Here is a 22,053-nt window from a genome sequence, read left to right as displayed (position 1 = left end):
AAGAGAAGGAATTGGCCTCACAGATATGGCGCAAAAGACTAGGAAATTAAACATGGACATTCACCAAATATGGACAATGTAGCAATTATTAAGGAATTACACTGTATAGCAAAATTAATTCTCAAAAATATTGGGTCGCTGCTTAACATCTGACTGGATGGAGTGCTACGAGATGATTTTTCATGAAATAAATATTTTGTGTGAGACCCCGCCCCAAAGAAATAAGACTTTTAATGTATCAATAACTAGTGATGAAGGCCCCTCCCTTCTCTTTATTTTTCCACACCATCCGCTGTAATAAATAAATAAATAAATAAAAAAATTTAAATGCTGTCATGCTACTATGGCCTCCGGGTGTTAGATGGCGGTAATGAACACTGGATGCACACTGCTACTTCATTCAAAGAAGAAGAGAAAGACGGAAGTACAAACTAGTTGTCATTTCGTAAGGCGCCAGATTTTAAAATCATCGAGTAATTTGGGGATTACATTTGCACGATTTTATGTGTGTTAAATGTTGGACGTAAAAGATAAAATAGTAGTTTGCACAATGTCCGAAGGATCGAGCTATTCTCCCAACTTCAAACGACCATCGGAAATTATGCGAATGCGAAGAAAAAGAGCCCGCAGCGAAGCTTTCGATAGCCCAAGCAGCGACGCCAGCGGCACCGAGCAAAGCACCCCTTCCCCGTGTGTCCGTCCCTTCTCTCCTGGCCCACTTTTTTCCAGCAATCGTGCTCGCTCCGGTGGTGGGGTGAAACGCAGGAACCCCTTCGCAAACATTGAGAACAGACATGGTCAGGGGAAGAAACGTCTCGTTTATAACGACGAAGGAAAAGACGTGGACGACGACGAGGCGGGCGGCCAAAAGCGAGAAAATAAAAAATCAAGAGAAGATTTCACATCAAAAAGGAACGGTTTACCTTTCTCAGAATTGTTGGACACGTTAGACGTTGTGTCCCGACAAGAAAACGACAAGCAGGTTAGTCTATTGGAAGCGTTTGTCAGTCAAATTGCCAGTGTTGACACCCAGTTCGAATCGGGTGGATGCGATCTGTGATGTCATCTCTTTTCCACGCTAGAAGTGTTCTCTCTCGGAAGATGACTCTCTCTTCGAGGAAAGCGAGGAAGACACTAAAGCACCTCTGTTGAAGGTACATTGAGTGGAGGAGGTGGTAGGGGTGAAGGGTCTTACTCTACAATAAGGGTGTGACAAAATATCGAAATTGTGATATATCGTGATACCCTGTATCCCAAAAGGTTATCAATATGCTCCTGCCAAGAATCGAGATATTGTTTTAAAAAAGGTGTCGATGTCTTAAAAAATAAAAAGGAATCAACAAGTTGCCACCAAAATCTTCCACTATAATAGTGTCTCAGTTAAATCTAAGGCTGCATTGACGGTGCTCGACACCTAATAGATTTAGACTGGGAACGTCCGTTCATTCGAAACCAGAGCATTCACAGTCATTCTGTCCAATTTTAACGGCATTTACAGGTCACTTGCTGTTCATTTTAGGGCATTTACAGGTCATTTCCCATTGATTTTGAGTCACTGCCTAATCATTTTAATGATTCCCTGGTCACTTCTTGTTCTGTAATTCTAAATAAACAGGAAGTGACCCATAAAATACCCCAAAATAAACAGACGGTAACTGAAAATCAACAGAGAAATGACCTTAAATGGCCAAAAATTACCTCATTGCCTGGCATTGGCTGCCACTGACGCCCATAGACATTCAAATGGATTGGACATCTTCTAGTGATAAACACATTCCAATTCACAGCAGAAGCTTGTTTTTCTGTGTATTAGTTGTTTGTAGAATATCCTAGAATGATTTCCTGACCAATGTATCGATAATCGTTGTATCGTCAGATCATCGTTCTCAAGAGCTTTGTATCGCAAATCGTATCGTATCGTGAGATATCAAGAGGTTCCCACTCCTACTCTACAACATTGTTTATGTTTATATATGCAAGACACCGACAACGTAACATAAATTTGCATGCATGACGAAAGTTATTCCTGAACATTTTGATCAAATTTCCAATTTATTTTCTAACCAATGCCTATTTATGTTTTCGGGTTTTCCTTTCTATCCATCCAGAGCCCACAGGCCATTTCTCCTCTCTCTATAGCAGCTGCTCTGTGCACAGAGTATCCCTCCGACTGGAGCTTGAAGACCCGTCTTCTTTTCACGTCCTCGCTGTCACTGTCTTGGTGTGAGCAGCCGAAAGCTCAGGAGGAAGCCTTAGGGCTCAGCCAGCACTGCCGAGCACAGTTTAGCACATTGCCCCATAACTTGCAGGTACAGTCAATTTTTCCTTGTTTTAAAAAGTAAATATTGTATTTTGTTTCATTGTTCCTCCCACAGGATCCGAAGTCATGTACAGAACTTCGCTGTGCCTTTCAGCAGAGTCTGATCTATTGGCAACATCCTAGCCTGCCTTGGTTGCCTCTTTTCCCCAGGATCAATGCTGAGCGACGATTTACTGGAAAAAGTGCCCCTTGGGCACAAGATGCAGATCTGCAGCGAGTGCTTATGAGTGAATGGTAAGGATGAGCCTTCTTGGTCACTGTTTCCCTACCTTTGTTGAGCTATTGCACATATTTTACATCATAATAATACCACGCCAGCAAACAATCATGTCCTATAAGTTATACAGCTTTTTACCCCCCCCCCTCCCCAAAAAAAAAAAGTTTTTTAACAATCCAATAAAACCAAGATTGAAGAAAAAATATTTTCTTTGTGGTATTTGAAACCTTAAAACATGCCATTTAAGAAACATTGATGGAATTTAAATTGTTAAAAAATGACGTTTAGTAAATGGCGTCCTCCTGTACGATTGCATTCTTAAAATCTGCTGTTGAGATTCCTCATCTGGGATACTGTGAATTTCACTCTGAATTCAACGTGGTTACTAAAATGGCACAATGTTTACTTGCTCAAGGTCACTGTCAGTGCTGTAACTTGCTCATGTCTGCCAATATACCAAAATTCCCTTTTTTATTTTCAACAGGGTTCAACACCAGATTTCAAAAATGCATTTATGCAGGAAGACGCCATTTAAAGGATGTCATTTTTAAACAAAAATTCCATAATTGTTTTTCAAATGGCATGTTTTAAGGTTTCAGTTACTATGAATTAAATATTTTTCTGCCATTACTCTAGTTGGTTTTATTGGATTGTAAAAAGTTCCCATTTTTTGGGTCACCCTGTATTTGCAATATGAGTATTAGATTTGCTACTTTGGTTGAAGTGAGGAAGAAAAGAAGAGCAATTTTCCTACGTCACGGATAGAGGTGTGCAAAATTTCCGATTCTTAGATTATTCGCGATTCGGCCGTGGAAGATTCGAGAACGATTCACAAACATCCAAATTCCGATTATTGAAATATGCAAAGTAAAGCGGAAGTACATAACACTCAGCGCGCCGCGCGGTCTTCGGGACGGAACGGAGCGAGAGTAGCTAAACATCATGCTTCCCATTACCCGGCCCCTCGGGTAATGCCAATGCTCAACTCACGGCTCTAGCTCAACTCATGCAACGAGATAAAAAAACACAACAACATACCTGACTGCTGCCGAAAGGCTGCTACAAGTACATCCATATAATGTTACGGTGGATATCATTTATATAGGACTAGATGCAATATAGATTTGGTAGTGTTAGCAGCACATCTACAAAAAGCTAGATGCAGGCGTTATAAACGGCCGCCATCTTAAAGCAGTACACTTCCCTGCAAGGCTGTTGTAGCGAACCTTCCAAGCAAACCTAATTAACTTTTTATCTAAAATACTCCTAAATCGGTAAAATATTGACTTGAATCTATCTTTAAAATAGTTTTAAAACTTTCACATGTCGAAAGTAGACAAAAGGGAAATTATGGAATAACGGGAGCAATTTTAACAAATTTAACGGTTGATTCACAACATTAAATTAATTGAATGTAGTTTAAAGCTGCTGATACAGAATGGGGACTGGAGTTTTTTATTTAATGTTATTTTTGTATATTTGTTTACTGCTATATGTTAACTTGATACTGAAATAGTAGTGTGGTTTAGCCTGAGAGTATTTTTGAACAATTTTGGAACTAATGTACAAAACATTAAAAAAAAAAAAAAAAAAAAAAAAAGAGAGAAAAAAAAGGAGGGGGGGTGCATCAATAATCGTTTTATAATCGAATCGGAGCCTCTGAATCGTAATCGTAATCGAATCGTTAGGTGCCCAGAGATTCCCAGCTCTAGTCACGGATGCCTTCAACTGCTTATTGAAAGGGGCAAACAGTAATACTTGCAAGAGGTGGACACTGAACAAACGTTTTAAACGGCCAACCCAAGTGATTGCAGGGCATGGGCTACAGACGTTACTCACTAGGTCAGCGGTTTTGTTTGGTTAATCTTTGTGAGCATCTGGGTGTGAGTCGTGGGCTGTGGCAGACAGCAGTGCCTTACAAGTGTTCTCATTTGTGTATGTGTCCCTCTTAGCCCACATGGGAGGACAATACAGTAATTTAATTGTTCTTTTTTCCACACTTCAGTCAAGCTGTAGTGATTATAAAGCACACTTAAGTTTGGCCTTACAACCCAAATCAAAAGAAATTGACAAAGTGACCATAAAAGAAGCACAATTTCTCACAGTGGTGGTAAATCAATCCTCTAGATTTTATAAAATCTTGCACAAATGCACACAAATAATTCCTTGATTTTTTGTGCAGGTCAGCCAGTCTGTCGTCACTCTACAGTCTCCTAAAGGCCAAGCTGTGTCCTTACTTCTATGTCTGCTCCTATCAGGTATAACTTTTATTCATCATTTTAGCTGGTGGCAACTACAATGCAGGAAATGCAGTTAGAAGACATATGATGCTGTATGCTGCTATGCAGAATAACGATAGCAAAATGGTACCTTGACTTTTGACAGTAACTTCAAACACTTGTGTTGAAATACACTTTTCACCTAAAAATAATTACAAATGCCTTTTATGTTCCGCTCTTTCCGCTCTCACATTTTTGTAAAACAAAGCTATAACTTAAAGAGCCTGTAAAATGGAAGTAAACCTCGGTAAACAATTTCGCAAACTGTAAAAACCTGTTAAATTTGAATTGCATAATAACAATTAAAACAAAAAGAAGCTAAGTAGATGTACTAGTAAATTTATTGAGGCTTGATGCATTCTTGTTGATCATTGTTATCTTACTGAGCTCGTGTAGGTCTCTGAGCATGTTTGTTTTCTTTCAGTTCACAGTGTTGTTCCGGGCAGCTGGACTGGGAGGCTCAAGCAGCATAAATGCACTGGTTTCTCCCACAACCAGTGGCCTCCGGGAAGCCATGAGGGCTGACGGTGAGGTTTTGCCTATGCCACTTGGATTTTTATTCAATTACAGTGGTACTTCTATTTACGACATCAATTGGTTCTGTAAATGATCTTGTAAACTGAATATTCCGTAAGTAGAGACGCGTTTTCTATGTAAATGCCCTAATCACTACTGAAACGCCACATTAAATTTTATAATCGGGGTAAAGCCGGAATAAAACAACAGCCAAACAATTAGAATCATTCCATATACTTAAAGGTTAATACCCTTTAATAAAGTAGATAATAGAACATAATGCAAAGGAAAAAATTTTTTTTTAAATCCTTTCGAGTGAGGCAATTTCCTCTTTCACGAGATCAATGGTGCCAGTCGCCTATCTCTCTCTGCATGGCACAAAAACGCGAGGAGACCTGTACTCTAATGTGCTACTAATATAAAACGTTTGGAGGCTTAAAAAAAGACTTGACTGAGACAAAAACGTGACCAAACTTGTGGTTTTTTGGGCGAAGACATCAACCTGCTGTAATGACACCATCGTGCCTGTGCACGTCGTTATACTGCCGACATCCAAATTGAAACGTTACCAACAATAGGCCATTGGGAGAGCAGAATCGCATTACTGAAGCATGGTGGGGAAGATTATGACCAATAGCGAAGCAGGATCTTATAGCGCAACATTTAAAAGCAAGTACACATGTATCTTTTACAGTACCATATTGTATTTTGCCACTTGATAAGTGACATTTTTCATAACAAGAGGCAATTATTTTCCCTAGGGGCTTGTCATAACCTGAAAATTAAATTTGCAGAGATGTTCGTAAGTAGAGGTACCACTGTAATTCCTGTCCTTTTTGATGACTAGGTATCGAGTTCAGGCTGCCTCTAGTGGAAGAAAGGACAAGCAGAGAGCCACAGATTCTTGGTGACAAGGAGACGCCACAGCAGAAAGAGTGAGATATTTTAAAGTTTATAGATACATTTCAAGGAAGAAAAAATGTCGTTCCACATAAAATTCAATTATTTTCAGGTTTTTTTTTTTATGACAAAATGTACTTAACTCTCACTGAACGTACAGTAAAGCTAAAAAACTTTGTCATCGATGAATAACTTCTCTCTTAAGGTCAGACCACCTCGAGGATGAGTGCTGCTCAGATAGCCTTGAAGCTGAGGACGAAGACGAAGGCCGCAGCATCTCATGGCTAAAGGAGATGGGAGTCCAGGACAAGATCAAGAAGCCAGACTGCATCAGCATCCCACTGTATCCTCCAGCTTCTGACTACACCAAATAGTTTCCCCTTCACTGTTTTGTCCTTGACCGTTGTTGTCTAGGCATAAGGGTGGCCGAACGGTGAATGTTGACCACAAGCCGGAATCTGTGGTGTTTGTAGAGGGGATGCACACGTTTACACTCATCAACTTTCTCATCAACTGTAAGAGTGCAGTGGCAGTGGCGGGGTCTCAGGCAGGGCTACCACCGACCATTCTGGCCCCCGTTGCTTTTAGAGGTGCTTCGATGCATTCGCTTAAGGTAACCACATGTTGCATAAGTACTTTGGAATGCAAATACAATACTAAGGCAAAACAAATGTAGACCCTGCTTTTGAAAATAATTAAAATAAGTCAATAAGGAAATCTGTATTTTAGGCCCGTTGTGTAAATGTCAAGAGCCAGGTTGGTTCTGCCTACCAGAACATTAGCAGTATGGAGATAACAGGTGAGTGTCACTGGTGCAACCGAAACCCACGAGGCTAACGGAGGGAGCAGTAAAACAAGTTTTTGTTTTTTGCTTAAGGACCTATCCTGCCAACCTCTCTCCATGCCATCACAACATTGCTCAGGCCCGCACAGAAAGGAAATTTCTCAGCCACGCTTTACACGCACACGCCCACAGCCATCCTGAATGTTCATAGAAACGGGCAACAGGTAATGATGAAAAAAATAAAAACCTCAGCAACAATCCAATCGCATTCATTTTCCTTGATTTCATATTTTTGTTTGGGATAGTGTACGAGTGGCTCACCAGACCTGTTGGCATTTGGCCTTAATCCAGCCTCCATCCAACAGCTGATGCAACCATCCAGCCTGGGAAAGACAGCTCTCACACAAATCACCATGAATAACTACAACTACAGTTGGAAGAAGTGATTTGTTTGCAATTTTTGGTTTCACGTAGGGGTTGTTTCGTATCATTCCTGTTTTGTTGCTCCAAACTCCATACACATTTGATGTCCTTCATATTTAAAACTTTGGTTTTAATTGGTGAACATACATTTGCCGCCTTTTTTTTTAATGGTCAGAACTAGTTTGTGTATGGAAAGCAATTTAGACAAGTGGCTTAACTATCTGAGGTTTGGTATTCAATTCTCAGCACCATGCTTAATGTGTGGAGTTAAGTTATTCGGGGTTTTCTGCACTGATTCAGGTTCCTTCTACATTAAAATGCATGTTAGGTTCACTGAAAACGAAAACGTTATTTTTCAGACATCTTACACCAAGTACCATCTTTAAAAGTATTAATCTATCAAAATACTACAACTTAATAGGTCATCAAAAACAGAATGTCCTAAAATTTTAAAACTATAACATTACAGCCTGAAAATGTACAATGCACTTAAATATTGGAAAGAACGTGATTACTTAAAATGATTTGATTAAATGAAAAAGGATTTAAATTAAGTACTTTAGGAGTTAACCGAAACGACAGTAATTACCTTGCATCTGACTGCTAGAGGGCGCTCGTGTGTAAATCGGGCATCAAACTCATTTTTGTCACAAGCCGCGTGGTAGTTGGTTTCCTTCGGAGGGTCGTCATGACCGCAAACTATGTATCATCGTTTCATATTACAACTTCAATGAATTTGGGATGTTGTGTTAAAACAATACACTGATTCTATATTATTATTGTGCCCTGTGATTTACTAGTAGCCAGTCCACGATGTAGCCTGCCTCTTCGCCAAAGTCAGCTGCATGTGTGGTTTGTGTTTTATATCAATATACGAATGTTGCAATGCATTTTCTACTAGAATTGGGGAGCCATAAACATCTGTTGTAGCATCTTTATTCTTATGCCACTTTAAAAGCTTACATTTAACTTTTCAAATGACAAGCAAATATATACAGTACTATAAACTGCCAGCTATGATAAATAAATGTACACAATTATTTCCTTAAAGTAATATTTCATGTAGCCTTTTTTAAATTTTGCTAAGCATTCCATATCTGCAGTTATAAAAATATTTAAATTTTCTTCTTACCAGTGCTGACAAGTCATACAACTTTTCAACATTATTGCTGCATTAGCACAGTAGATTCTGGAGCTCTTAAGTAAACATAGCAACACATGGCTATTAGCAACTGTATAACTGTTTGCTTTAGGTTCTCTTTCAGTAAGTGCCACACTTGCATGGAGTAAAAAAAAAAAAAAAAAAAAAAAAAAGACTACAACAGTCATTCCAAAAAATAGGAGAAACAATGGCACTTCCTGTGTTAGGAGGGCATTGTTTGGCTGTGTTACCACATAATCCCTTCCACCCTTAAAACACAGTTGCTTTCCGCAGGTCTTTGAAATGGAAGGATTGAAATTTGGGACACAGACTAGGAAAACACTTACACTGGAGCCATGACAAAATTGGCTGCAATATAGAAATTCTGTGCACACAAATGCTAATTTGTGGCCCTTGGAGTGTCTTCAGCACACTTTCTATGGGAACAATGATTGGGCTGTAACAAGTGTTTAAAGCTACCAAATGATAAGGAATATGAGTAGATACTTGATATTTTTGGCAAAGATTCAAATGACAACTGGCACCTGCTAAAATGCCTGACACAGCAAGGCATCATTACTAAAAGGCATGTAAATAATACATTTAAGAAAAAGATGTTTTGGATGGATTGCCATTTCAAGTTAAAGTGCCAATAGGGTCCGTGTACCTTTTGGCCATTAAATTTGCAGTTTTTATTTGGAAAACAGACGATTCAGTTCTCATTTTTTGTTAACACAAAAACAAATGGAATTGGGCTCGTTTTGTGCCGTTTGTTTTCCAAAATGAGAAGGAAAAACGAATGGCCAAAGGATACACGGGTACACAGACCCAATCATTTGGTTACCGGGACACTGTTTCTTCGTAATAAACCTTCAAATAACAATTCTGTGCGCACATTTACCAATTTGGTGGCCACTAGTGGTATTCATTACGGCGTTATTTTTTTCTGTTATCTACCGTAATTTTCCCATCTTTGTGACGCTTTTTACCTTCACTGAGGATGTGAAGGGGCGCGTTACTACAATTTGGTTGAATGATGTGAAAGGTGTCTGATTTTGAAACAGCTGCCTGGGAGAGAGCGGAGCGGGGAGAGGGTGGTGACGCCGTTGTAAATGAGATGATTGGCTCAGTCGGCGGATCATACCCTGCTTCACACTGGCAATGGCAGCGATAATGGCGATGGGCCACAGAATTTCAAAGGTAGCGTTCTCAAACTTTATGTTTAATATTGTTACTTTACGGAATATTTAAGGATAGTGTTCTGTTTATTGTGCAGTAGGCATACAGTTATAGAGGTTAGCACTGGTTAACGGTCAGTATACATTTGTGTTTTCTTAGACTAATATATACTCACCGGCCACTTTATTAGGTACACCATGCTAGTAACGGGTTGGACCCCCTTTTGCCTTCACAACTGCCTCAATTCTTCGTGGCATAGATTCAACAAGGTGCTGGAAGCATTCCTCAGAGTTTGGTCTATATTGACATGATGGCATCACACAGTTGGTGCAGATTTGTCGACTGCACATCCATGATGCGAATCTCCCGTTCCACCACATCCCAAAGATGCTCTATTGGATTGAGATCTGGTGACTGTGGAGGCCATTTGAGTACAGTGAACTCATTGTCATGTTCAAGAAACCAGTCTGAGATGATTCCAGCTTTATGACATGGCGCATTATCCTGCTGAAAGTAGCCATCAGAAGTTGAGTACATTGTGGTCATAAAAGGATGGACATGGTCAGCAACAATAGTCAGGTAGGCTGTGGCATTCCAACGATGCTCAATTGGTACCAAGGGGCCCAAAGAGTGCCAAGAAAATATTCCCCACACCATTACACAACCAACACCAGCCTGAACCGTTGATACAAGGCAGGATGGATCCATGCTTTCATGTTGTTGACGCCAAATTCTGACCCTACCATCCAAATGTCTCAGCAGAAATCGAGACTCATCAGACCAGGCAACTTTTTTCCAATCATCTACTGTCCAATTTCGATGAGCTTGTGCAAATTGTAGCTTCAGTCTCCTGTTCTTAGCTGAAAGGAGTGGCACCCGGCGTGGTCTTCTGCTGCTGTAGCCCATCTGCCTCAAAGTTCGACGTACTGTGCGTTCAGAGATGCTCTTCTGCCTACCTTGGTTGTAACGGGTGGTTATTTGAGTCACGATATTTTTTCTTTTTCGGACCATTCTCTGTAAACCCTGCCATGCCACATTCAAAGTCACTCAACCTTTCTTCCCCATACTGATGCTCGGTTTGAACTGCAGGAGATGGTCTTAAACCATGTCTACATGCCTAAATGCACTGAGTTGCCGCCATGTGATTGGCTTATTAGAAATTAAGTGTTAACGAGCAGTTGGACAGGGGTACCTAATAAAGTGGCCGGTGAGTGTATTTTATCCAAATACCAAATGTTCTAAAATACTGTAGTGTTTTTCTTCTTCAATCAGTTAATATAAATATCTTAGATGTGAAAGATGTTACAGAATGTATAATGTAATAATTTTACTGTACTAACATCACCTACTTTGCGGAGTATTCTTACAATGAGCTAACCAAGCACTAAATCACTTTTTGGGAGAAGTAATTTGTAACCACTTTTTAAAGTAAGATTAACAACCCTGGTGGCCACATATTAGTATGTCGAGGGCAGTAAAAAGCATTGTGTGTACGTTATATCTATATTGCGCCACAATTATGTCAGAAAGCTCCATAACTTAGATTGGCAAATCTAAGAAAAATCAAATGATAAAGACCGGACAAGCAAGTAATTCCTTTTGACAGTTTCAGCCATTTCTGTTTCTTTTCAGTAGAAGCGTCTACAAAATATGTGTGTGTGGGGGTGGGGGGCATCATTTTGTATACAGTGATTGAGCTGCTGCAAATTGACTCCGCCATTTGAAAGTCAACTTAAAGCACTTTACCTGAGGTTTTAAAAAAAACAAAAAATGCTGTTTTTAACTTGTAGGCATGTTTGGTGGAAAGGAGATGTTCACACCAAGCATGCTTTTTCAAAAAGTTCCCGTGGGATATGCCGCTTGCTTGAGTTAAAAGGGAGGAGTGGGGTGAAGTCTTGCCCCAGGGGCTTTGGGAGCTCTTCGGCGAGAAAAAAACAATCTGCATAGCAGCAATGTCAGTACAAGTCTCGGCAGAATAGATGTTGATCGAGATCAGCTGCTACTGGTTGAGGTCTATGGCAGAGAGAAGGGAGCAAGATTGTTCCATGGGTGGGGAGCAGAAAGTCACTCACTATGGGATAGAAGATGATGACCTGCTTGTGGAGAAACTACAAAAAGAAAAACATGTAAAGAGGGACATTCATATTAAAGTAGAATAATCACAATCTGGACAAGTGGGGTGGTAGTTGTGGTACCTCTGGAGTCTGTGGATCATGTGAGCCACCAGGGAATCTGAAATGCCAGGGTAAGCCTCCTCAGCCCGCAAGATGGCCTCCTTCAAGTCGTCTAGGACCACAGGGTTCCGGTCCATGTGCTCCTGTCTGGCCTTTAGCTAGGTATGGTACCAATTACTTAGTAACCAATAATTATTTTTTTTATGGTGGATTTTTGTCTTGTTACCTCGGCTAATGCAGGAGAGATGACTGTCGTCAGGCTCAGTGAATAAGGCCTCTTGGGAATGTCTTTTGTCTACAAAGAATTATGGAAAGTAAAGAGTGTAGAACTCCACCACTAAAGTTTGGCAAAAATATACAAGCAGCCATCCATGTTTGGCAAATGTTCTAGCAATTAGGATGGACTTCAAAATAACACGTAACCTACTATGGTAAAATCGAACATTTGTACTGACTTACTAGTATTTGTCACTTAGCTGTTTCCACACATAATGCTGTTTTATAAATGATTATGATAAATACAAGCCATATTAAATTAAAATCTTTTTTTTTTTAAGTATTTTTTGCCTCCCTTGTGACTTTGGAATAGAAACATCTACTAGGCAGATTTAGTATTACCAAATGTCCTGAAAAAAATTGCTTCTTTTTTCTGTTCTGCAAATTGTCATCTGCACTACCCTAACAAGTTAGTAGAACACAGTTACTCAACATTTTAATGTGTTTTTGCAGTATTGACAAGTCCAAAACCAAAGTTTAATGTGTTGTGCAGCAAAATACAGGCAGCACTGAGCTGTAGTGCAGCCAACGTAATTACAGAGCAAAATGAAAAGGCAAATTTAAGTTGCGAGATGTGGGGCACCAAAGAGGCAATAATGACACCACCTTATCATTAGTTGTTAACGTTGGATTCATTTTTTTTTTTTTTTTTTTTTTTTAACTGAAAGGATTATCAGCCCTTTTTAGAGCATTTGGAATAAATGTTTGCAACTTTCTTGTGTTGATGGAATGACGGTAATTAACAAACGAGTGGTCCATTTGAATTGATTTGGGAAGTCTATGGCACCTGTTCAGTGGCCCCTGACTGCCCCTCGCCGTTCTGTAGTTTCTTTGGGTCCTTTTCACGGATGGTAAAGATCCAATTGTCACTGCCAAAGTCATCTCCACCTGATGCTTGTCCATCCTGCTCCCTAACATACATAATAAGATTGCACATTATATAGGGGATCATATAAGGGGCTCATTTAAGAAAAAAATTGTTCACAATACTGATATAATTTCTTTAAAAAAAACAACAACAACACTGCGATGAATTGGATACAAAACAAGTTTTTTTAAACTGTCATGTATAGACAAAAAATTTCTCTACACATAAAATAATTTTCCTCTTTTAACTTTTAGTCCTCGTTTTAAATGAAAGTAAACCAGTGTGGACTGTGCTATCCCAACTTTGCCAACATGGTGAACCAAGTAACAAACCTCATGAATCAGCTAACAAAGAAAAATAATAGACTTCACTTGACTGCCCCATACATGCACGCACAGAAGATTGATGGGGGAAATAAAAGCTAGAAGCTAGTGGATACGTATTAGGCAGCCACAAGACAAGGATTTGACACAAAAACATCAAAATATTGAATTTGAGCTGTTGGCGTGTCTCCGTTTTACATGCTTTGGAGTGTTTATTTTAATTACTAGAGATTTTTTTTTTTTAAACACCTTCAACTATGGCAACAATTTGTGCCGTGTCAAATACATAAAACATTTAGATTTCCACATTGCATGTACTGTAAGTACCATAACCTCGATTGCAAAAACATTAATACTTACGAGTCTGACTCATCAGAACTAGACTCAGCGGTTCTCGACTGCTCCGCCTTCCACCGTTTATACTTGTCCACTAACTCAGTCAAGTAGGACGTCTTTTTAGCATGGCGTACAATTAGCTTATGTTTCAGCAGCTCCTTAGCAGTCGGCCTCTGCAAAAATGAAGCAGGCAAAAAACCCTAAATGTAAGGCTACAGGGAAACAATGTATGGAATACCTACAAAACTGGGCTCCTTATTGAGGCAAGCCTCAACAAACTCTTTGAGTGGCTTGCTGTAGTTTCCCTCCAGAGTCGGAGGGTTATTCTTTGGGATTAAAAATAAAACCTTCATGGGATGGAGGTCCGAGTGTGGTGGCTCGCCTTTCGCCAGCTCAATTGCGGTGATGCCCAGAGACCAGATATCGGCCTGAAATACAGGGATGTTGCCACACTTTATTCTTGAGTAGTCTCAAAATAAACACCCCACAGGTTGAACAACTTTCACATTGTGTGTTGTACCATGTTAGCATTTGTCCTACCTTAGAGTCATATGCAGACTGCTTAATGACCTCTGGGGCCATCCAGAAAGGCGTGCCTACAAAGGTGTTACGCTTGATCTGGGTGTCGGTGAGCTGGCCGGCCACACCAAAATCGGCAAGCTTCACCTCACCTTGCTCAGAAAGTAACACGTTGGCAGCTGTGGTGGGTCAGGTTGAAAAGGCATTAACATTTCCATTTACCGTCATGGTTACCATAATTATCATCTTTATTGAAATTATCACTAGGAGTGTACTGTTATGTTGCTGTGGATCGACACATTGTATCGATTGCTAAAAAACATCCCAATTGATGGGGAGCAAAACATTGATCAACTGCGTCATCATTTTGGCAAACTCAAATGTCTGAAATGTATTATGACCAACAAATTTGTCAAATACATCAAAATTACTTTGTATTTATTTACCTCAGGTGATATGAAATCTGGTTTTAAATATTTAAATATTGTATTAAATCGATAGAAGACCATCAAATCGAATCGGGCCAGGTTCCAAAGAATCAATATTGTGTCATCATAGCCTCATGAAAGTGGTGATTTACACCCAATAACTATGAAAAAAAAAACTAAACAAAAACCATGTGGTTCTAATTTCTAATAGAAGCATACAGCACTGACAAAATGAACAGACAATTGAGCTGTTCAGTATCAGTAACACAACAGGTTCACGTCAGCAGTTTTATTGAGGATGTACATCTACAGTTAACTTGAGGCTCTAATAGTACTGTACATGTATTCAGGTACACCAGTTCCAGCTTGACAAAATTGTGTATGAAAATGTACCTTTGATATCTCTGTGGATTTTCTTCTCAGAGTGCAGATACTCCAGTCCCTTGAGAATCTCTCTCAGAATAGTTGCAATTTGGGTCTCATCCAAAGAACCTGGCTCCATCTTATTAAGATAAAACATCAATTTAGAAAAATAATAACTTGGTTTCAAAACACACCATCGGTACTTATGTTTGATAATGTTAACATTGTGACCAAGAGTTTCAATTACTACCTGCATTTCCCTACAAGGCTGTTCTCATGCTTCACTAATGTTTCCTACCTAATTAGGCTAATTTAATTCGCTCCCATGACACCAAGTATGGATGCACTGCCATGACACATACAAACTAGGTGTATGTGCCATGACAGCACAAAGTGAAGAAAACAAAACAAACAAGCACACAGAATCAGACAGTTTAATTTGGATATCAACACATTTCTTATATTAGGTACAACAGTACAGTACTGCATTAAGAAATTTACTCACCAAATCTAAAGCAGAGCCTCCTCCTAAATACTCCATGATGATCCATAATTTGGCATCCTGTACATTTAAAGTACATCACAGGGTGGGAAAAAATCATAAAACAGAGGTTTGAGTGATAGTAGTTTTCACTGTCCAATAACAAGAAATAAAATGGTTCGTGAGGCATCACCTTCAGGTAAGAGCCATAGTACTTGGTGACAAACGGGCTGTCGCACTGGCTCAGCACAGTGATCTCCTGTTGAATGTCTTCGATCTCATCCTCAGCTTCTTCCAGGTCAATGATCTTGATGGCCACCACTTTCTGAGTCCGATTGTCAATGCCTTTAAATACCTCGCCAAATGAACCCTTTCCGATTCGCTCCAGCTTTGTGAAGAGCTCCTCTGGATCCACTCTGACGTTCTGACAAGGATAGATGGAAGTGTGAAGGCATAGAAAATAGCACGGTGAGGGGAAGCAAGGAACATGAAAGTACAACCCAAAAAAAAGATGATTAAAACGGTCTTGCTACTAGGTACACATTATTTAAAACAACCTATTACAATATCTGATGGACTTTTCTTCAAAGTTACATTAAATGAAATCTGTTTTGTCTCATCTTTCCTCCATTTATGATACACACTTTATATAGAAAACATGTACAGATAAAAGATGTATAACAAGAAACCCAACCCTACTGTGAAAAAATAGTTCAAAATAAGGTAGATCAAGGGACGCATACTGTTGTATACAAAGGAATGTACGAGGAGTGGGAACCTCTTGGTACCTCACGATACGATATGGCGATACAACGATTATCTATACAATGGTCAGGAAATCATTCTAGGATATTCTACAGACTAATTAACAGAAAAACAAGCTTCTAGTGTTTATTGGAATTAGTTTATCACTAGTAGACGTCCAATCCATTTGAACTGGGAGGGCTGCCATCCCTCCCACTTCAAACAGATTGAACGTCTATGGCTGTCAGTGGCAGTCAATGCCAGGCAATTAGGTAATTTTGGGCCGTTTAAGGTCTCACTGGAACAGCACCAAACAAAAGTTCCAGCATCATCACCTTGTCCAATGCAGATTTTTGACTCTTGACACCTTGTCCAATGCAGATTCTTGACTCTTGACAAGGTGATTATGCTGGAACTTTTGTTTGGTACCGTTCCAGTGAGATTTACAAAGATTATTGCCTGAAGAAGACATCAAAATTCCCTCAGTCCTTGATGATATGGGGCTGCATGTCAGGCAAAAGCACTGGGGAGCTGGCTATGGTTAAATATTCAATGAATGCACAAGTTTACGTTGAAATTTTAGACAGCTTTCTTATCCCTTCAATTGAAAATGTTTGTGATTTTCCAAGATGACAATGCATCATGCCACAGAGCTAAAACTGTTAAAGCATTCCTTGGAGAAAGACTCATCCAGTCAATGTCATGGCCTGCAAATAGCCCAGATCTAAACCCTATTGAAAACCTGTGGTGGAAATTGAAAAAAATGGTCCACAGCAAGGCTGCGACCTGCAAGGATGATCTGGCAACTGCAATCAAAGAGAGTTGGCACCAAATTGATGAAGAATACTCATCAAGTCCATGCCTCAGAGACTGCAAGCTGTCATAAAAGCCAGAGGTGGTGGGGTGGTGGTACTAAATACTAGAGATGTGTTTTGATTGTTATTTCTTTGTTTCTCATGATTCCATATTTTTTTCCTCAGAATGGAGTGATTCCATATATATTTCCCTGCACTTGCTCTATAAAAGTAACACTGACCACCACAATGTTTTCTGTTCATTTCTTTTAGTGTTTCTGAATGCTAAAGAGTTGCACTTTTGAACTAATTTTTTTTCTTTTTTTCAAGCTTTTTATCTGAGTTTGTTCTACATAACAAAATGTCTGAGTGAGTGCTCGTCCGAGACTGGTGATTGCATACTTTTTACTAAGGGTTGTATTATGGTGGAAGATTTTGATAACAACTTGTTGGTTCCTTTTTTTTTTTTTTTTCTTTTTTTTTAACATTGACACCTTTTTAAAATGATATCTCGATTCTTGGCAGGAGCATATCGATAACCTTTGGGGATACAAAGTATCATGATATATCACCATTTCGATATTTTGTCACACCCTTAGAATGTACGTGTTGTTTACAATCGTACAGTGCTTTAAAGTGCATGTGACACGAAAAAGCATGTTAATTTCATAATACATGCGGTATTTTATGCTCCCGAATGATATGGACCGCTTGGATGTGTGTGGAAGCGATCGCTATATTTATTTAGTTTTTTTTAAACCCGCGCTACGAAAATGACAAGACTTCCGGCTTCGGTCTTGCATTGAGGAAGAGGGCGCTGTGACGTGTACGGGAGAAGGAGTCCTCTTCACTATACAGCCGTACTGTTGTATGAGAAGGATTAAGGATTCAGCTGATATTGCAGATTAATACATTTATTTTTCGCATCACGCCAGCCAAACGGCTGCAGAAAAATCTTGCTGTATGAGGGAGAGGCGTGTGCGCCTTTTTGGAGTTTCAAAAGGTTCCCATTCACCGTGGATATTGGCCAAAACAAGTAGGACTTACGAGGAAGTGAGTAAACATCTTGTTTTGTATTATGTCAAATACTGGGATCATTTTAATACGGAGGTGGCTTGCATTTTGTGGCTGACATGCTCCTTGTCGCACATTCCCCCGCCGGGCGAGCACTATACTCGGCTTTTGCACTCTTGGTGTGCCCGATGTTCTGTCAAATTTTCCACCAAATCAGAAATTGCAACTTTGTGTTAAAAATAGCCGCGAATACAGCGATTACAAAGTAAACACTACAAACTTTCTTTAAATAAAGGACTACTTACGTTTGATCATTGATAGGCATGTAAAAAGCTCTCCTTATGCACATTAGCTGCACGTTAGCTGCACAACAACTGCAGCCGCCCTCCTCCGGAGCACGAACAGTAAAATGCTCTCCGCCGATCAGCTAAGACAATCGACAAACCAGTCGTCATGTCAAAAGTTCCGGGCTAGTTATGTGTGATTTTCCACTTCGAAGACTTTGAAACATCACTCGGTTCGGGTTAGCATGTCGGCTAGCAGTCACGCCTCTTGGTTTGTTTACATTCTCCGAAGCCGGGGAAGGGAAATGACATAAGCCCGATTTAGGCGTCATAAAATATCGTTCGGGAGGTATGACAGTAAAGGTGAAGTCGACAGTTTTGACCATTATGGAGTAATTTTGCCATGTCGTCCTGAATAAGTGCATTTTTATTATTTCATATTCCATTTAGCACAAGACTGTTATTTGTCATGACCATGCCATTTATTTAGCAATTGGGGAAAAATACTTGGATAAAAATAATGTCCTGTAAAAATATTGAAGTAGAGAGACAGAAACAATGACATTTTGCAGCTCTCTTCGTCGCGTTTTCCTCGTTGTGAATAATTCCCCCTCGACGAGCTGACTGGTCCTTCTCAAGCCATTTATTTAGCTATTGGGGGAAAAATACTTGGATAAAAAGAATATCTTGTAAAAATATTGGAGTAGAAAGACTGAAACAATGACATTTTGCGGCTCTTAGTCGCGTTTTCCTCATTCTGAATAATTCCCCCTCAATCAGCTGAATAGTAAAACCGATGAGCCCATTCTCCCGGTGACGTCATCCACCTGTTGGGGACGCTAGAGCCCTATAATGGTAGGCGTGGCCAACTGGCAGATTAAAAGACTAATTTCTCGTCATCTGCGCGTTGCTTCATTGTTCTATATAGTCGAATCGTCTCAAAATATGATTCTAATTCACATAATAATGCCATTTAAGACTTTTTGTCTCATGCCGTATGCTCTTTAAACATTTGTAGGGATGTTACATTCCTGTTTCTATTTCTAACATTCAATTGTTATTCATGCAAGGAGATATCCAACATATCTACATGTCAACATGTCTAATGTACAATAATTCTTGTCACACAAAAGCCAAATAGTGTTCTACCTTGAAAAACATGTTCATCAGGGACAGTCCTGACAGAAATTCAAACACCTACGTTAGCAGTCTCCCTTGGTTGAGAGCCGAGTACACTAACACTAATTTCGCATCAAACAGATGTCTCTTCTGCACGATCCTGGCGACCCTGGCAGAAGGCACAATAAAACTTATGCGTCTGAAAGGTTTCGCAACTGGTGTCACTTAAGATAGATTTAATATCAAAACTTCAAAAGTAAACATTTTCCCCTTTGAGTACTTTCCTTGGTGATGAACCCACTTCAACTGCCCACAGCCTTTTCCACCGTGCCTTCATAAGCTTCATGAATGGGTCTCCCTTCTGAACAGTGATGGTCGGGTTTGATCCTTAGCTTTTGTGACTTTAATGTAGAAGCGTGTCTTTGGATTTGTTGTGTTTTGGTACTGGTTTTGCTGGTACAGAAACCAGCATAAGCTGGATTTCTTCGCAAGGCTTTGAACAATATACTGAACTGCCATTGCTGCAGAATCAAGCAAATGTCACTGATTGCTTTGCAGACTTAATCGCTGCTCCATCGTCTGCTCAACGTTGAGCAGAAAAACTCAATAGTTGGTAGTTCGGGTGAAGTATATTTTAAACTAAACCAGGACTAGTATGGCACATCTCATACGACACAATATTTGCTTTGTGTTCAAATAAACGAACGCAGGTTTTATACAGACAAGAACAACAGCATTCTTTTTCAGTATTGAGGTTTTAACTCTGGCTCTATAGTTTTCTAGACAGAAGACATGGCATCAGGAAAGAAAAAAAAAGGTTGTTACACGGTATATTACCTGCATCCCGGGCAGGTTCCCCGGTGGGTGGGCCATGGTGGGACTGGGTCAGCTCCTTGGCTTTAATAATGTCCAGCACTTGTCAGGTGACGTAAATGTAGGTTGGCAGCTGAGCCCACGGGATCGCCAGCAATTGCCGAGTTCAAAATGTGTCGGAAGCTCCACTCAACCACATCAAACGCATTATAATAGTGCGATCAAGGCAATATGATCTTTAGCCAACTGTGAGACAGTTGGTAAGCTCGAGTCAGTAGACTTCTCCCTTGATTTCGACGCCCAAACGACTGTACAGACGGCAGCAATTCCACTGTTGGTTAGGATCCAAATGAAAGATTTTGCACTGCACTTCGCCCGCTGTCACCTTCAGAATGAGGGGTGTCTTGGGATTTTGTCAGGTAACTAGCTAGATTGCTGGACAGCTAGCATTATTAGCTCGCTACCTTGCTAGCCAATGGTAGCAGACAACCGAACGTCGTCTGCTCGTGGCGGCCTCAAACAACAACGACCCCGGCATGTCACATATTGTGAAACTCGAAAGGTCGGAGTCTTAAAGCAACGGTATTCTTCGCATTCACTCGTCCTCATAAGCTCCGAGTAGCCCGTGTTTTGATTTCCTGCCTTACTTTAGCCCCCAACTCCCGGCCATCTTGCCAGAGTTATGACGTCTGAGCTGGGCGGTTCTGATTCGGACAACATCGAGTTACCGAAATTCGCTTGAGCTGCGAAAAAAAGTTTACCTTAAAATCCATATTCGTTCATGCATGCATGGGTCATTTTTGTAGTTCAAGCACGGTTTCATAATTTGTTTACTTGCGTAAAAAGTATTTGGTGCATGAATTCAGTCAAAACAGAACAATTACAGTGTACAACACTTGCACACAAAACTGTAAATCGGAATTTGTGGAGTTTGTCATGAGGACTTGTCTTTTTCAATCTTATTTTAACTTATACAAATGTAATTAAACCACACACCGTAAATTACAATAACGAGTGCTTCTGGTTTCAGTTACGATTGTAATTGCATGAGACGGAATTGAAAATAAAAATAATTGCCCCGTGTGAGGCTCGAACTCACGACCTTCAGATTATGAGACTGACGCGCTGCCTAACTGCGCCAACGAGGCAAGTTATCGTCTTTTACTCCAAATTGCGAATTCATAAATTATTCAAAAGAACCCTCAAAATGAGTTAATAAAACTGCACGTTATAACATCCAAACAATTAAATGTGGTTTTTCATAGGGATGTCGCGATCGCATATTTTTTGTAACCGAGTCACATTATTTTGAGAAGCTGTCAAGATCCGATAGACAGGTTTCCGAAATACTTCCGTTTTACTTCCGCATTTCTGCTCGCGACTTTCGTTTTACACTTCCTCGAAACCAAAACATCAGTTGAGCTAGAGTGGCATTACTCATAAAAATGTATCAAAAAAGACCATTTGGAAATGCCGCATCCATCTGCCATCATCACGACATGGGAGGACAACATGAAGAAATGGCTTAGATTCGCTAAAACCAAAATAGTTTTGTAATGACAGTGGATGGAAATGCAATCAGGGCATCCAGTGCCTACACATCAACAAAGTTGAATGTGTCCTAATTAGGGCTGTCAAAATTATCGCGTTAACGGTCGTTAATTATTTTTTTAAACTAATCACGTTAAAATATTTGACGCAATTAACGCAGATGTCCCGCTCAGACAAATTTAAATGACAGTACAGTGAAACGCTCAC

The 22,053-nt window shown here is 39.9% G+C and overlaps 2 protein-coding genes and 1 non-coding gene across 3 annotated transcripts; 1 reads left to right on the top strand and 2 right to left on the bottom strand.

Annotated features, from left to right (window-relative positions):
* Positions 1–377: 377 nt before the first annotated feature.
* Positions 378–8,665, top strand: LOC130911891 (protein downstream neighbor of son homolog). Its single transcript, XM_057829541.1, has 12 exons — positions 378–982; positions 1,083–1,154; positions 2,109–2,309; positions 2,376–2,554; positions 4,720–4,795; positions 5,241–5,343; positions 6,180–6,267; positions 6,438–6,575; positions 6,647–6,845; positions 6,962–7,031; positions 7,110–7,240; positions 7,322–8,665. The coding sequence occupies exons 1-12, from the start codon at positions 515–517 to the stop codon at positions 7,460–7,462; spliced, it is 1,866 nt and encodes a 621-aa protein (XP_057685524.1). The 5' UTR covers positions 378–514; the 3' UTR covers positions 7,463–8,665.
* A 513-nt stretch (positions 8,666–9,178) lies between these two features.
* LOC130911892 (serine/threonine-protein kinase 24-like) lies at positions 9,179–20,992 on the bottom strand. The gene is made up of 11 exons (XM_057829542.1): positions 20,320–20,992; positions 15,721–15,951; positions 15,552–15,608; positions 15,077–15,185; positions 14,277–14,434; positions 13,979–14,164; positions 13,761–13,909; positions 12,997–13,120; positions 12,160–12,228; positions 11,955–12,091; positions 9,179–11,867 (listed from the first exon to the last, which is right to left on the bottom strand). The coding sequence occupies exons 1-11, from the start codon at positions 20,353–20,355 to the stop codon at positions 11,831–11,833; spliced, it is 1,293 nt and encodes a 430-aa protein (XP_057685525.1). The 5' UTR covers positions 20,356–20,992; the 3' UTR covers positions 9,179–11,830.
* Positions 20,993–21,369: 377 nt separating this feature from the next.
* Positions 21,370–21,443, bottom strand: trnam-cau (transfer RNA methionine (anticodon CAU)). The gene has a single exon. It is a non-coding gene; the product is annotated as a tRNA-Met (tRNA).
* Between the last annotated feature and the right edge of the window lie 610 nt (positions 21,444–22,053).

Source organism: Corythoichthys intestinalis, chromosome 2, assembly GCF_030265065.1.
Source record: "Corythoichthys intestinalis isolate RoL2023-P3 chromosome 2, ASM3026506v1, whole genome shotgun sequence".
NCBI classification, from domain to species: Eukaryota; Metazoa; Chordata; class Actinopteri; order Syngnathiformes; family Syngnathidae; genus Corythoichthys; species Corythoichthys intestinalis.
Note: the sequence above shows the minus strand (reverse complement) of the source record. Positions and strands in the feature narration are given on the sequence as shown.